Source organism: Suricata suricatta, chromosome 5 (genome assembly GCF_006229205.1).
Source record: "Suricata suricatta isolate VVHF042 chromosome 5, meerkat_22Aug2017_6uvM2_HiC, whole genome shotgun sequence".
Classification (NCBI taxonomy): Eukaryota; Metazoa; Chordata; class Mammalia; order Carnivora; family Herpestidae; genus Suricata; species Suricata suricatta.
The window spans coordinates 106,148,472-106,164,934 of NC_043704.1; the positions used below are offsets into that span (position 1 = coordinate 106,148,472).

General features: G+C 37.2%; 1 protein-coding gene across 1 annotated transcript in view; it reads right to left on the bottom strand.

Annotated features, from left to right (window-relative positions):
- Positions 1 to 4,570: 4,570 nt before the first annotated feature.
- The window catches only part of TIPARP (TCDD inducible poly(ADP-ribose) polymerase), a 30,144-nt gene continuing 18,251 nt past the window's right edge, over positions 4,571 to 16,463 (bottom strand). The window contains exons 3-6 of the mRNA XM_029939997.1: positions 14,137 to 14,305; positions 12,646 to 12,806; positions 7,294 to 7,572; positions 4,571 to 6,618 (exon numbers count right to left, since the gene is read on the bottom strand). Coding sequence (XP_029795857.1) covers positions 6,171 to 6,618; positions 7,294 to 7,572; positions 12,646 to 12,806; positions 14,137 to 14,305 — 1,057 coding nt within the window. The 3' untranslated portion in view covers positions 4,571 to 6,170. The remainder of the gene's footprint in view (positions 6,619 to 7,293; positions 7,573 to 12,645; positions 12,807 to 14,136; positions 14,306 to 16,463) is intronic.

A 16,463-nucleotide genomic window follows, 5' to 3' on the forward strand; every position in this document is an offset into this window, starting at 1 on the left:
CTTTCAAAGAGGAAGTCCCAGGGTTCTAGAAGTTAGTCAACATTTTCTAGATAGTTGTGTACTTCTGTGTAAGAACAAAAGATCACCCAAAGCAGGTTTGAATCTGCAAAGTCTACCCACTGCTAGACAATCTTGGTATTAAAATTTTCCATCCCAACATTTTCCCACCAATTTACTAAAGTAGTTTGCTTTCTCTCTGTCTTTCACAAGAACTGGGCTATCAAACTACAGTGCTTCTTTATTCAGTATTTAAATACCCCTTAGGGGCACCTGAGTGGCTTAGTCGGTTCAGTGTCTGACTTCAGCTCAGGTCATGATCTCACGGTTAGTGAGTTTGAGCCCCATGTCAGGCTCTGTGCTGGCAGCTCAGAACCTGAAGCCTGCTTTGGATTCTGCGTCTCCCTCTTTCTCTGCTCCTCCCCTGCTAGTGCTCTGTTTCTCAAAAATAAACATTAAAAAAAAAAAAACAAACACCTTAGAAGAAGCCTTATTTTGTGAGGTTTGTCTTTAGCATGTGTATATACCACTCTCAGAAAGCCACTGGTAGTTTATGGTCTTCAAATTTCACATAACTTTCTAATTGGGTTTGGTTTTTTTTTTTTGTTTTTTTTTTTTTTTTGGAGAGACAGAGAGAGACAGCAGAGAGACAAGGAGACACAGAATCTGAAGCAGGCTCCAGGCTCTGAGCTAGCTGTCAGCACAGAGCCCGACGCGAGGCTCGAACCCACGAACTGTGAGATCATGACCTGAGCCGAAGCCGGATGCTTAACCCACTGAGCCACTCAGGCGCCCCTTTTAAAATTCCCAACAAACATTGAAATATTTTAGTCCTCTTTTCAATTGCTAATTTAGATTAGAAAAGCTTCTTGATAATTCTTTAATATAATTTCTATATAATTTCTATTACATTTATTACTTGTATTAGCTTCTTATTGCTCTTACAAACCATTGCCGGCTTAGTGGCTTAAAACAACACAAATTTATTACAAGTTCTGGAGATCAGAAGTCATAAAAATCAACATGTCAGCACAGCTGCAATACTTTGGGAGGCTCTAGGGGAGTCTGTTTTCTTACCTTTACTTGCTTCTAGAGACCACCAGCATTTCTTGGTTTATGGCCTCATCCTCCATCTTCAAAGTGATCAGCATATCATCTTCCAATCTCTCTCACCTTCTGCTTTCCTCTCATAAGAACCTTGTGCTTATATTGGGCCTCCTACCTCAAAATGTTTAATTAAATCATATCTGCAAAGCCTCTTCTGCTATAGAACAGAACACATTCATAGGTTCCTAGGGGTCATTATTTAGCCTTCCACACCACTTCTATTATTACTACCACTGGCTAAAATTTGATTGTATATCATGAGCTAGGCACAATGCTAACTGCTTTACATTTTTATGATTTCAGTTAATCCACAAGCCACACATTAAGATTGTATAATTTTCTCAGGCTTGTGACTAACTCATTGCTTTCTGACAAATGACAGTAATTCATCACAAAATTGAGTAGCATTGATTCACAAAATCTGCATTTCTACTCCTGTCTAGCACTGTATATGTCATGTACGTGTCTACAAGTTAACTATAAGACTACAAACTCATAGTTTTATAAAAATGTAAGTTAGGTAGGTAGAAATATGCATTTAGAAATAAGCTGTATTTATAGTTGTTGGAACTAAAGTTGTAGTTACTGGGTTCAGTTAGTTTAGATCAGAGACCAATGCTAGTTAGATTTATGGTTACTCCACCTAAGTAGGGCATTTCATTGCACTCAGCCTAGAAATTACGACTTAAACTTTTGACCAAGATACTAGGAGATGCAGACCTTTAACCATGGTCTTCATCAGAAAAGTGTGGGTTAATGCCCCAAATCCATCACTGCTGCTCAAAAACCAATCTATAAACCGACGAGCATTGAAGAGTCCCTCATTATCATGTAGTTGAGTAGCATCTGCTTAGTGTGCGGTCGCCACTCAAATATATTAGATGCAGTCCCTAATGTACTGTGAAACCCTATGAAGTGCAGCTGATGTATCTAAACGGAAGGCCCACCAAATGTCAATCTGGCACCTACAACTTGCTAGGTGTTAGAAGAGTTAGAGGCTCTTGCACAACGGTTTGAGCCCCTTAGCTGTCTGACTTAAGGTTTTTTTTTTTTTTTAAGACTGGATATAATTAAGGAGATATACTGTTATAAAACTTGAATACAGAAATAGTTTAGCCCAGTGGCTTCCAGCCTGTTGGCTATAAACTCTAGCAGCATATGGGAGTTACCGTAAGGAGCCCATTAATCCATTTGAGCACCAAATGTTGTCTGTAGGCTAAGTATATTCTACTTATCAAACACAGATATGCTTGTGATGAGTAACACAAATTTTCATGAAAAGATTACTGAATTCATCGAAATTTATAATAGCTTTTCCTTTTATTAATTAGGTGCTTAAGGGCAATTAAATACACGAAATTCTGATATGCTCAGAGTGGTAGGGCACCTTCACTTAAGCTTAGAGCAGTTAGCAAAATGTCCACGACACACTTCTAACACACAGACACTTCCATTCATGTGAGATGAAAGCTTTACAAGAGCTCATCTGACAAGCTCCCAGCAATGCTGAGGAATGAGCTGAGCAGTAACATATCAACTAAGACCAATAATAATGCTGATGAAAACTTTCAATAGCAAATTTTTCTTTCTACCATCTCTTATGAGAAAGGCTAGGATGAGAAGGTAAAAAGTACTGTTTCATTTCTTTAACTTGCCTGCCAGAGTATCTAAATCAATCAACTGGATAGGGCAGGTTTTGAAAACCAACACTAAATATTATGTATCAGGCTTTTAATTTGTAAATAAACACCACCAGTTTGTATAGGACTTTTCAAAAAATGTTTGCATTGTAGGATCTCTTATTTGTAGTCTTTCAAAATCACAAATTTCTTTTTACAAAGATGAGAAAACCATTTGAAAGGTTAAATGATTTTTCAAAGATTATAGTATAGTTATAAAGGAAGAGCTTAAGTTATTTAAAAAAATACACACAATAGCAACATAAGTAATGTGCACTAGGTTTTAGAAGTGTCATACAGAATTTTCTAAATACATTTTGATTATTTGATTCCAATTAAGGAAAACTAGAAACATTTTATGGCCATCTTATCTTCCTTAAATGGAGGGAAACCCCAGCTGATTTAAGCAGACTGTACAGCACTGAATGTTGAATGTATTCATTAAAATTTTTTTTAAAAATGTTTGAGAGAGAGAGAGAACATGAGTTGGGGAGGGGCAGAGACAGGGAGACACAAGAATCTGAAGCCGCCTCCAGGCTCTGAGCTGTCAGCACACAAATCGACTATAGGACTCAAACTCATGAACTATGAGAGCACGACCTGAGCCAAAGTTGGAGGTTTAACCAATTGAGCCAACCAGACATCTCGAGTGTTGAATAATTCTTTTTCAATCATTTTCAGACCTAGTATAATAAAAATTCCTCTTTAAGGATTAGTATTTCAGGGGCACCCGGGTGGCTCAGTCAGGTGAGCGTCCAACTTTGGTTCAGGTCATGATCTCGCAGTTCCTGAGTTCAAGGCCCGTGTTGTTGGGCTCTGTGCTGACAGCTCAACACCTGGAGCCTGCTTCAGATTCTGTGTCTCCGGCTCTCTCAGCCCCTCCCCCATTCCCACGTGGTCTCTCTCAAAAATAAACACTTAAAAAAATTATTTCAGGCTCTAATGATTCTCTTTATATCAAAATAATCATTTACTAAAATAGGTTTGTGGCAAAAGGTAGAGTTGGGTTTTAGAATTTATAATTACAAAGGAGCCAATAATTACAAACTTTGCACATATTAAAAACCTTTCCTATTTAAAGGATTGTGTGACATTGGAATATTTCAAGGAGTTTGCAGCCTCTGCTTGGAAATCTCAACCACAGTATAAATTAAGTTGGCTGAGGGGCCCCTGAGTAGCTCAGTCGGTTGAGCATCTGACTCTTGGCTTCAGCTCATGGTCTCATAGTTTGTGAGTTTGAGCCCTGCTTCAGGCTCTGGTGGACAGCCTCTGATAGTGCAGACCCTGCTTGGGAGTTTCCCTGACTCTCCCTTGTGCATAAGGCATGTGTGTGTGCTTTCTCAAAATAAATAAACTTAAAAAAAATTTTTTTAAATTAAGTTGGCTGAAAGCTAAGGTGCTTGACAGCTGACAAGATTTCTATAATTCCTTTTCATGTAATTTCCTTCAGCACCTGTTGATGGGGACAACCTGCCCATATTTTTCACTATAGCTGTTTGCTGAGATACAACTTGTCCCTTTTCCTTAAATACTTACCTGCGAAACAAAATATTCACTCTTCTCTTGTGACTTACAATTGACTGCTAGCTAAGATAGTTTCTCTTGATTCCTAGAGCACAAAAGTTTAAGTAGCAGGTTCTGGTTGGGTCTGTTCATTTAGTGAATCACACATCCATTCAACTAATCAACCAGCATTTACAGATCATCCACTATGTGCTGAATTCAGTTATCTTAAATGGAACCAAAACAACAACAAAAAGTTTTAAAGAATTACCAGAACTTTTATTTTTGCTTAGTTTTATTAAAAAAATAAATATGTCATAAAGCTTTATTTTCCTTTAAGGAGAAAAAAAGGAACAAGTTTCATAAAATCAAATAAGCAATGGTAAGGTGTCTTAACTTGAAAAAGATTGGGAATCACTGGTTTACAAGTTATAATTGAATGAAAGAACTGTAACAGCCACAGCTGGCTGTTTCATGCCAATGGCAGCAAACAACAAGATCAACTAGGGCAAAATAAATACTTGTGTGGAAGCCCTGATAAGTGCTTAAACAGACCGATTCACTGAGACATCAGTATAGATATGTCTTGTTTTAAACAACACAGGAGTTCCTGAAGAGTTTTGTGTAAATGAAATAACCACAAACATACTAGGAGAGCTTGGTATCTGAAAGAATTCCACGGCGAATTCTTTTGTGAACAACCACTTCCACTTCTGTAAATCCAGGTATTTGCTTCGCTTAAGGCAAAGCATTCCTAGCTGCTACCTCTCTGAAGCGAGGCACTAGCATATACACCTAACACTGCTCCAGCTGGGCCCGAGGCACAGTTTCCCAGTTTGTGTTTCTATGAAGTAGTGTACAGTACAGAGTCAGCCAGGGCACCCAGCTGCATCCGCAGAACAGGCACAGGGGTGGGACAACCACCTTTAACATCATTTCCAAGCCTATAAACGCTTTTGAGAGTCTACCTTATGCAAAGCACTATAATAAACCTTATCAATTCAGTTATAGATGTAACTTCTTTTCTCTGAAACCTTCAGTCAGGGCCTAGGTCTGGAACTCTAAAATAAAGTAATACTACTAATCCTCAAGACTGGCTTTAACCAAACTAGCTGCCCAACTCCTTCAGATTGGGGTAGATGATCATGGAAGAGACTGAGTTCTCTAAGGCTGAAGTTTAACAACATAAGAATCATGTTTTATATAACCAGTTAGTGAAAAATTTTGCTGGTGACAAAAATTTTTCAAATGGTTTCTTTTTCTTTTCTTTTTTTACGTCCTCTGAATTCTCAAGCAAACTCTGGAGCTCTGGAGAACGGTTAAAGTCATCGCTCTCTGGTTGGGTGATACATTTCAGTTCTGCTGATAGAAAAAATTTCTTTCCACCCACCAGAATTTCGTGAATTTATCCTACACCACAAGTGATACTTTGGACAGGGAGTAAGTATGGTAGTATCAGCTCCATCAGTTTTATCATTATAAATAAATAGAATCCTCACTTTGCTCACAGCCTCCATTTCATTTGGCCAAACTTCTACCAGGCTTAAGTCACATTTAATTAGTTAGGCGGTTCAGTGTCTTTTTTAAAAAACTGCTTCTAATACCGCTGCTGCCTATATGTACAAGTGTGAATAAAAAGAGTATGCAATCTGTAGTCTTTTCCACACTGAGTACACTAACAACAATTAGTAAGTAATTAAAGAATAAGTGGTCATTTTAAAACTTGTGTTTTTCTTTAAAAAAAATTTCAGTTTCTAGCACTTAAAAAAGGGATCTTAAAAGTGCTAATGTCCACTGCTGTTCCCACTCTGTCCCACCCATCTAAAACCTGCTACAAATGCTGGATTGAATACATATCAAATAACTTAGCAGTACCAAGATTTTTCAAATGGAAACAGTGTTACTGACTTCTTCATATTGGATAACAAAATAAGGGTAACTCTGGTCATCATTAAAAATGACAAAAATCTGAGGCTCAAAGAAATTATCCACACAAGAGTCATACAGGTCGCTGGTGACACTGCCAGGATTGACAGGAGGGGGCCGTCTCATGCCATGACTTCCCATCGTGTATCTGCCAGTTAGCACTTTGGCCAGAAACATGAAATGGACTCCTTTGGAGGACTTCTTAGAAAAGTTATGAGAGTAGCTTGCCTTCTTTGCAAAGTAACTGCCTTGTCCAAACATTGTAGCATGCTTTCCACAGACTCGAGGGTCAAAGTTGTGCTTGCAAATTCCATCTACCACATCCTGAGATGTTCCATGAAATAAATGTCTCTCATTTATTATTCTGTCACGGCCAAACATTTTCCTGTTCATATATTCCTTTTTCCTAAAGCAAAGAGTGGACAGGGAATTCAGAAAAAGGAACGTATATATCAATTTAATAGGCAAGACATAGTCATAAACTTCTCTGTATGGTTTCAATGGGGAGGAAGTGTTAAAATAGTTTTCAAGGGCAAAATGCCATCAAAGATCATACTAAAAGTTTACATTTATTTTTTTCACTGCAGATAAGAAAAGCCCTTTTATTTTATTTTTTTCCAACACCTGTTCACTTGCTTTCTCTTCCATTTCAAATCCAGGGCACAGACTTACCTTCTCAGGATGGCTTCTTTGTCTAATTCCACCAACCTGAGGGTCTCTTAATTCTCAGATTCCTCAAATCTGCGTGTATTCTTTTTGTACCACATTTACTCCTTGAGAGGCAGCACAGTCAAGTGATTAAGAACAAAGCCTCTGGCGCTAAACTGCCAGGGTTCAAACTCCAATACATATCTTATTAGCTGGATCATGTGTGGGAAGTTACTGAACTTTTATATGACTCAGTTTCCTCTCTGTAAAATGTGGATTGCAATAATCCTACTTACAGGTCTGTTATGAGGAGTATATGTGAGTTAATATATGAAAAAATTAGGCTTTGTGAAAGTCTTTACTATTATGTTCTGCATTTGTTATTAGCTACATTAAGAAAAGCGCTCTTGAACTTTTCATATTGCTGACTCACCTTTTATATTTCTCCCAAAGAAACTGGTTTTGGACTCTCAATATTTGTAAAATTCTATATTTAAACTCAGGCACAGTCTTATGAAAAAGATTATAAATGATTCGATAACTTTTGTCATCTACAGAAACAGGCACTTGGATGAAGTCCTGAGATGGATGCATATAAACCCAAGTTTCAGGGTAAAAGTTTGCTGAGGTGACCCCATCTGGGCAGATAATTTGTGACGATGAGGTTGCTTCAAGAGGTGGAGGAGCCTGTGTGGGAACACCACCAAGTGTCCTAGAAGGGAGAGAAAGGAATGTCAATGTAAAACATTCAGAGATAAACACATGTCACATTAGAGTGCTCTATGCAATATCTAATATTATAATTGTATAGCTTAAATGCTTATTTAAAAAACAATATAGAAAATGCTACATATTAAAGAACAAAAGCTTAGAGTAACACTGCCTATATACAGATAACCTATTATTAGCTTCTTCCTGGCTCCCTCCTTGTGGAGAAAACTCTGGAATGTACTGCTAGAAAGAAAGAACCAATTTATAAATATCTTTACTTTTTGAATCCTGGACTCCTCTTTTGCCTACACAGTTAAAGAAACTGTTCCAAAAGAACAATGACAACTTACATGCATTCTTCAAACTTTGCTGTACTATGCAAAAAATTTACCATTACTAAAGGCTACATGGGGGGGGAGCAGAATAATGGGGAGACAAAGTAAGGCAGGCAGGGGAAGATGACATAAGATATTAAAAATAAAAAAGCTTATACTTTTTGTATAAAAACAAACAAAAATCATTGGAGTAGGCATTGAAAGCTGACATTTGGCATCTGCTTCATTTTTCAATATTACATATACAAAGCAAACCATCAACTGTATTCAAATTTTATAGCTTTTAGGTGTGCTTAATATTGGGCTAATTAACTTTAAGCTCTAGACACTAGAGAGCATATTCTTGAAACTTTAAAAATTCAGGTCTTTACACTCTGAAGGATCAGTTTAGCTAAGTAGCAGCTTAATGGTTACTTATTCCTACCCAATTAAATGCTTAAATTTAAATTATTATTATTTTTTGGGGCCATTTTAAAAACAGAGCAAAAGAGAAGAATCAGAGAGATAGGAAATCCTGGCCCTGAGACCCAGATTCAGGGTCAGGAAGGGTATTGTAACACTCATCAGCACAGAGTGATCATAAGGAAGCAGTGAGTCTGCCAAATGGATTAGGAAACCAAAAATTTCAAAAGAGCTTTGTGACACAGAGCTTACAACTGTGAATGAACATGCAAATAATCTGCAAGAGCATATATTACCATTACCCTCCTCATAATCATAGCCACCTTACAGTAAACTCATCCTATGGACAGGCTTTTTACATACAGTATCACTAGCCTGCAAGATGCTTGGTTATCCATACTTTTCAAATACAGATCCTGATGGCACAGTAGCAAAGAACAGAGACAGGACTTGAATCCAGGCGTACCTTCATCGTTTCTAGATGCAACATTCTTTACTGCTATATACTTCACAAGTCATGAACGTACATATATAGATACAGATATATTTCTCCCCCAAGGCTTGAAAGTGATGTGTACCAGGGTTGCAACTTAGGTTTGCTAGACTCCCACTGCCACCGCCACCGCCACCTCATACAGTCTTTTGACTTCTAAGAGATGGTTAAGAAGCTAAAAGGTATAGAAGCACAACTGCCTCATGAACACTACCCCCATTTCAAGTAGTTGTGCCCACAATTTATCATACCTGAAAGTCCTTGGGAGATGCAGAGGCGTTCTGGATAGAGCCAGGGCTTACAGAACCCTGTAGGTGCTTTTAAGTTCAGGGTCTACTTAAAGGGGTACTGGCCTTTCCAACCTTCATGGCAGAGGCACAATAGTTCTTGTCCTCTGGAGCATTTTCGTATAAATCCCTGACAGATTTCTCCAGAGCCTTCATTTATTGGCACATTTTTCTGAAGAGAGGCCCCACTGCTTTAATCAGATTCTGAAAGGTCTGTAACTCCTTAAAAAGCCATCACTACTCTGGAGAAATGGCAGGAAACACAGAGTATAAGCTCCTTATTTTTAGCTGTTCTCTCTATTCCTGCTCTGCAAAGAGCTTAAGTTCCAGCCTACCAGGTTTTCTAGTATTATTAGGGATTGAAGTTACCAGAAGAGATTTCTGAGTTGAGGGAGGAAGGGAAGACACTCCCTAACAGCTCTGCCCAAAATAGGCTGCTCTCACAGGTGTACTGAAAACCTGGCACTGACCATAGAAGACTCACATGGTAAGAGATGAGCCCATGTAAATAAATCCTGTCCATCCTAAAACACTAAATTAGATTTTATAGTCCATTCCTACCTACAGATGTTTACTTTTAACAAGCCAACATCCCAATTAGGTTGAAACATAAAAACACAGATAGACAGCTGTCTGACGGACTTCTACACTCCAGTTGCCATAGGTAAGAAATACATATTCCAAGCACAGTTACAAATGTGGCTTTATTTTCTGAGGATGTCAAGTTTGTATTTAGCTCATGGGTATTCCAATGACATACTGCTTCACAGTGCTGTACCAGGCAAAGTTGAAGGGTAGAGAATTTATATTCCAGGACCTCTGAAGAATGGATTTACAGAATCCAAGGTCATCTTTTACACGCTTTCACTCCCCTTGCCATTTCAAAAGATGTTTCCTAACCCACTTTTAGTGGTGACATAAAAGTCAACTTATTTCATCCTTTTTGAGGAGAAGTCAAAGAAACTCTCTCAGGCTTTCCCATGACCATGAGGTGACTGTACCAGATAGATGTCCTTTCAGCTGAAATGAACTCCTAAACCTCTAAATCTGAGATTTGTTTGCTTATGCAGCCTCAGTTCAAGTATACCAATAATATTAAAAGAATAAGCTCCTTATCAGCCTCATTAAAAAGCAGCAAGCACAAGGAAAAAAATATGTTCTTTGTAACTACAAGGTGGTGGATATTAATTAAACTTGACTGTGGTAATCATTTTTGCAATATACATGTGTGTTGAGTCATTAGGCTGTATGCCTTAAACTTAAATGGACAGAGTTGTATGTCAGATATACCTCAAAAAACAGGAAGGAATAAAAAGCACTAACAGGGAAATTCTCACTTATAAAGAGCCAAATTTGCGAGAAATTCATAGATTAAGTCTTCTCTCCCCACCTCCCTTATTCTGGCATTCCCAATTTTTAGGCATCTCTGATTCACTGAGAACTGTAGCCTTTTTGACACCTCTGTTTTAATTTGACCATCTGCATTTACTTAAAAACAAAACATTCTTCCCGGCTAAGATTAAAATTGTGGTCTCTCTGACATCTATTTTTGTAGTCTGTCTTTTTTTCTTTTTTTTAGAGAGATAGAAAGAGAGAGAGGAAGGGGAGCATAGCAGAGCGGGAGAGAGAGAATCCTAAGGAGGTTCCACACAGCGCAGAGCCGGGTATGGGGCTCAGATCCCAAGATCTGGGGATCATGATCTGAGCCGAAATCAACAGTAGGAAGCTGACTAAACCACCCAGGCTTCCCTGCGGTCTGCTTTTTGACACTAATCTGCCTCTATTTTTTTCCCAGTAGGCCAGTGTAAGTGCCCCACAGCCCCAGACTCTAGGGCAGATAGGAACTGAAGGGCTGCATTTACCCATTCCACTCTGATGAACTTGCTGCTTCTTTGCTCTTTTCTCACTGAAGTGTCTACGTAATCTCTTTGATTGCTAAGCTCTTACTTTATACCTGATTATCACTGTTCCAGGCAAGAAGACTAAAATAGATTTTAAAAAGAAAAAGGAAAATAAAGTGAACTTCTTTGTTCTTTGGTAATGTTATAAATAGTAACGTGCCAAATTTGTGGCATTAATTTTATTGCTTATATTATTTTTATAGTCCATGGTTTTACAAAATAAGCCTACATTTAGAAAGAAAGGGGGAGGCGTTATTCCACAATTACTTGTCTTAGGATTGAAGCAAATCAATGTTCGCCATTCTGGAAAACTCCCCCAACAATGCAATACTCGAATGAGCATTCTTACTCTCACTCAGAAGCTACATCTTGCTTGATTGGCTCAGCATGCCAAGCTGCTGGTCCCACTAATGAGTTCTACTGTCTCACTAGGAGGACAATATGTTCCTAACTACCGGACGCCGACATGGTCTCCAGCTGTGCTAGTGAAATCACAGAAATGGCATTTTTATTAGATTCTAATAATTAAAAAAAAGAAACCTACAAGGTAAAATAATTCACACTTGGACTAGAAAGCAAGCACATATTTACCCCAAGCCAATATATATTTCTAAAATCAGCTTTACTAAAAATTGCTTTTGGATACTGAGCATTTCAGGGTTTTTATTCATTTGTATTTTTCTTTTTTTTTGCATTTTGTTTTTAATGTTTCCTTTGCAATCTCATAATTAGAATCATTAAGATTCTGTCATAATGATCTGGGAAAAACATGGTTTGAGACTGAAATCTCACTAGGAGATTAACTAGTAAGAATAAAAAACAGCATCTCTGAGATTGATATAAGAGAAAAACCAATATTACTCTAGGCCTTCCCAGTCCATTAAAATCAAGCAAACCTAGTATCGTTTTAAAAATCAGGCTCTACATATGGTATATCTGATAAGAGTACATAATGATTTCCCCAGAGTTACTAACTTTCAAAGATGGCCATGCTATGGGTAATGTGCTCCACCTTTTTGGCATCTCTGGAGATGTGCCAGTTGTCTATTCAGAGGTGGGGGAGAAGAAAGCACTTGGGAAAATGGAAGAAGAGCTCACCTATCATTCAGAAGGATGAGTTCAGTCTCAACCTAGAAATAGGACACGTAATTTTAGTGAGTATTATAGGAAGGTGAGCCTTACATAGCATATGAGAATGCAAATTATTTAAAAAGGATTCTTCCCAAGAAAATTCACTCAAGGAAGAACTGGAGAACGCCACCTTGGGGGACTCTCTACTGGTCCTGGCAGTTTACCTGGCCTGGGAAGTAGTCCCATTACATGGAAAGATATCACCAGGAAACTCAATCTTCACAAAGGAAGCAAATGCAAACTGTCTCATTCCAGATATAATTATTGTTAATTGTGTAAAATGTTACTTCTATTTGCTTTTCAGTTCAAAAAACCAATTGGATAATCACTCTTTTAAGGAGGTTAATTGTAGCTTATCTGAACACTACTTTTTGAAGACTTAAACCCATAGAATAACTCAAAATTTCATATTCTAGGAGTAAAAATCATGTTAATCACTTCTCTTAAAATCTTTTACTATTTGGCATTCAGTTGTACATTTACATAAAATGAGAGTAAAGATTAGGCATTCCATTGGACACTTACTGTAAATATGGCAGCAGTATAAAACAGGAGCGGAAAAGGGGTCTCCTTTTTATTTCTCTCCTGAAGAAGGAGTTATGGAGGATGTAGTGGTTGTTCCACATCATAAATCGGACCTCTTTCAGACCCCTAGAGTTGGCTTCTTCAATCAATCGAATAACAGACTGGAGCAGAAAACAGAAGGAAAAGAGAAAAAAAGAGTTAGAAAAAAAGCAATCACTAAGAAATATGAAAAATGTTACTGTAACTAAAGGCAAAAGTAGCTAACCTTGCTATTAACATCAGTAAAGCTTCAATAAAGTACAGACAGTCAAACTAATTCCCTTTACATATAGGATTTTGGGGGGAGGGAATAGAGGGCAAAGATGTGGAATAAAAAGATGCTCCCTCTTTTGAAGATCATGGTTCAACACAGGAAACACTGAGGCCCAGGGAACTACTCATTTCTATTTTGAGACCTTAACAAAGTTCTAGAGATTTTTTTGTTAGTATTTCTTATGGGAATTTTCATAAAAGGATTAAAGATGATAAGTGTATACAGTTCAAATAAACTAGTTATGTTCTAAACCCAAAAAATCTTTCAGAGGAAAAACAGAGGGACAGTCCAAGTATTCTGAGACTACATTTTGAAGAGCCTCTTATTCTCCATGTAAGATAGCAGATACTAGTGATTCTCAGAAATTTTAATTCCATTGTGTATTATTAAGTAATTAACATATCAGGTAGTTTTCTTTTGTTATTGCCTTAAAAAAAAACCCTAAGGGTAAAGAAATCAGTTCTCCCTTTTTGTAATGCTGGAAATGAATTTAATCAAATTAAAGAAGTCAGATCTTTGGAATGTGAAATTAATCTCTGAAGTCCATTTCATCATTTTTAAAATTAACTCAGAATTCTCATTCATAGGCAAAACAAACCCATCATCATTTTGAAAAGCTTACTTTGTGATTGATGAGCTATTCTTACCATCTCAGACTAAGGATGCATATGCCAGTATTTTAAATGACTGATTTGCCTGACCACAGCTCAATAAACATTGTCAAGTATTTCTTAGAGGGGCTTAAGAGGGCTGGTTTCCCTTCAGACTTCCGAAATGCTAAGTGTAACACATGATCCAATGACCAGCAGCCCAGGAGCTAGAAATAGCCAGACTTACACCACTGCTCATCTCATTAAAATTATTCCAAAGGGGCACTGAGTTTGAGTACTTACTAATGTAAATACTTGGTCTCTATAGTATAAGATATTGGGGAAAACATTTTGCCTCTCTGATAATAGTGGTTTATATTTATGTATTCCAGATGGTTAATGGAAAGAAATACATCTTCAGAAAAAGCAAGAGAGAATAATGTTACTTTTATCAATAAGACTCAATTTTACATCAATAAGCTCTTTGATTTGTTTTGTCTAGTCACTGTTGTATAGGAAGAAAGAAAGGACAGTGAAAAACAAAAAAAAAATTTAAATGTACTTTTTGGAAAAAGAACCTATAAATACCTCAGGATACTCTCTCCATCCAAAGTGGTCCCTACAGAAGAACTTCCAAACTGTGTGATAAATAGAATTTACACTGCTAGAGGGTGGTGTGGACAGCCTTCGTAGTTGGTCAAATTCAGTTGTTTCATACACATTCATGGCATTCAAATCTGCCCCAAATTCTTGTCCTCTAAAAAGACCCCCCCAAAAAAGAACTGTTAATAGATTTGCAAAATAGATATATCCAAACATCTCATCAGACATTAAAAATATGTAGTAGAGCATCCTGTAGAATTTTCAAAACTTGCCTTATTTGGAATAAAAGGACGTTACTGGTTTCCCCATTTCCTACAAGTTTTCTCATAACAAGACCAAAAGTTCCAGGCCATGGACTTATGGTAGGACTGATGCTATCCCACAGTCACTGACCCAAACCAATCAACATAATCCCACCCTCCCTACAGTGGGATGAACTAAACCCCTGTCTCATGCAATCAAGCAGTCAGTTTTAAGATGAAGCTGACATAAAAAGCAGGAAGAGAAACAAAAGACTTCTGTTGAAGCTTGCCCTTTTTTCAGAAGCATCAGTTTACCTAAGTCAATACAGGAATATGTAGTATGTCTGATGACAGGAAAAGGGTGCCTGGGTGGCTCAGTGTCCAGCTCTTGACGTCAGCTCAAGTCATGATCTCATAGTTTAGGCTGACAGTGCAGGCCTGCTTGAGATTCTCTTTCTCTCCTTCTCTCTCTGCCCCTCCCCCATTTGCACGCTCTCTCTCAAAATGAACAAATAAAACTTAAAACAGACAGAAAAAAAGGAAAAAATAAAAAGACCCCAGACCAGACAAGTACTGCTATTCTACCCAATATTAATACTATCCTTTATCCTGTGAGGGAAAAAAGAAAAGTTGGTAAAACATGAAGAGAAAAACAGTTGGGATTATTATTAAGTTTAGTTATGAGAATATTTTTGTCATTTTGTTATCTGATCTGCTGCTGCTGCTGCTGAATCAGCACTTATAAATACCTCAATACTGTTAGGAGAAAATCTCACTATATGAAGCAAAATCATTTAAGAATTATACTGGGTGGTCCCATTAAAACATCTATCTTTTTTAATGAAACTTCATCTAGTGTTTGAAGTATCTGAACAATTATTTGAAAAAACAGGAAAAATATTCATTGTACTGTTCTCTTTTTGTTTCACATTGTTCCTAAGAAAACATGAAAAATAAAAGACATCATAAAATAACATCATAGGTATCAGCAGAGTGACTAGGTGTCCAAGCACACTCCTTCATTTGTCTACCCTTTCCACAACAGATTTATTTCTTAATGGATGTCTCTAACACACAGGATAGTCCAGATCCAGTGGCACTCCAATGACTGGTTCACATGAAATCCAGGTTCACATGAAATAGTGAACAAATATTCCCAATAATTAACTAATTTCCTTGCCATAAATTAAGACTTTGAAAATGGTATTAGTTCTGACTTGTGGGTTTTGTTGGTTAATACAACGCTTTACAAATTCTGCTCTAGTTTCAAGGACTGGGAATGGGTATTCCCCATAAAAAGCATTCTGTGGTCAAATGTTTGAAAAAAACTTGGTTACACAAAGCCCAACAATTTACTTACTGCAGCCACTCCTCAGTCCCTTTCATATGCTAAGGTAAATACTGAAGTACCAAGATGAGGGCTATTAAGTATTCTTCCAAACCTAAGACAGTGCTCTCCCTTTTTTTCATGAATACCTAATAACATCTCTCCATAACACCCCTGGCAAACGCAGGACAAGAAAATCTATTTCCCACCCTCCATCCTAATGTTCATAATTTTTGAAACAGGTTCTATTTAAAAACAAAACAAAACAAAACAAAACAAAATAACCTAAGTCATATATCCAACTAATGGTGCCATGAAGCACATAACTTGTAAAAAGCAGTATGCTCCTTTAAACATTCCTAAGAACTTCCCAAACCCTAAGTTCCTGCTTAGAAAGAGGAAAGAAAGACAGAAAGTAAAAGAATGAACTAAATAGTAGGATATGATCTTAAAGGGATATATGTATACATTTTTTTTGAGAGGAGAGGAATATATACTTCTAATTAAGTGTGAAATGGGAATAAAACAATAAAATGTAATTTAAAATTACATTTGGACACTTCTTTGTTTAAAATGATTTATTTCTAGAAAATTCTTTTTAAAAAAAAGAAGAGGAAACACTGAAAACTGGAACTCTTATACCTAAATTAAACTTCACATCAAGTTGCTTTAAACAATTTTCACTTAATTCTTGGAGAGTCTGATATAATTGAGCAGAGAGATAATTGTAAGATTTAATAGAT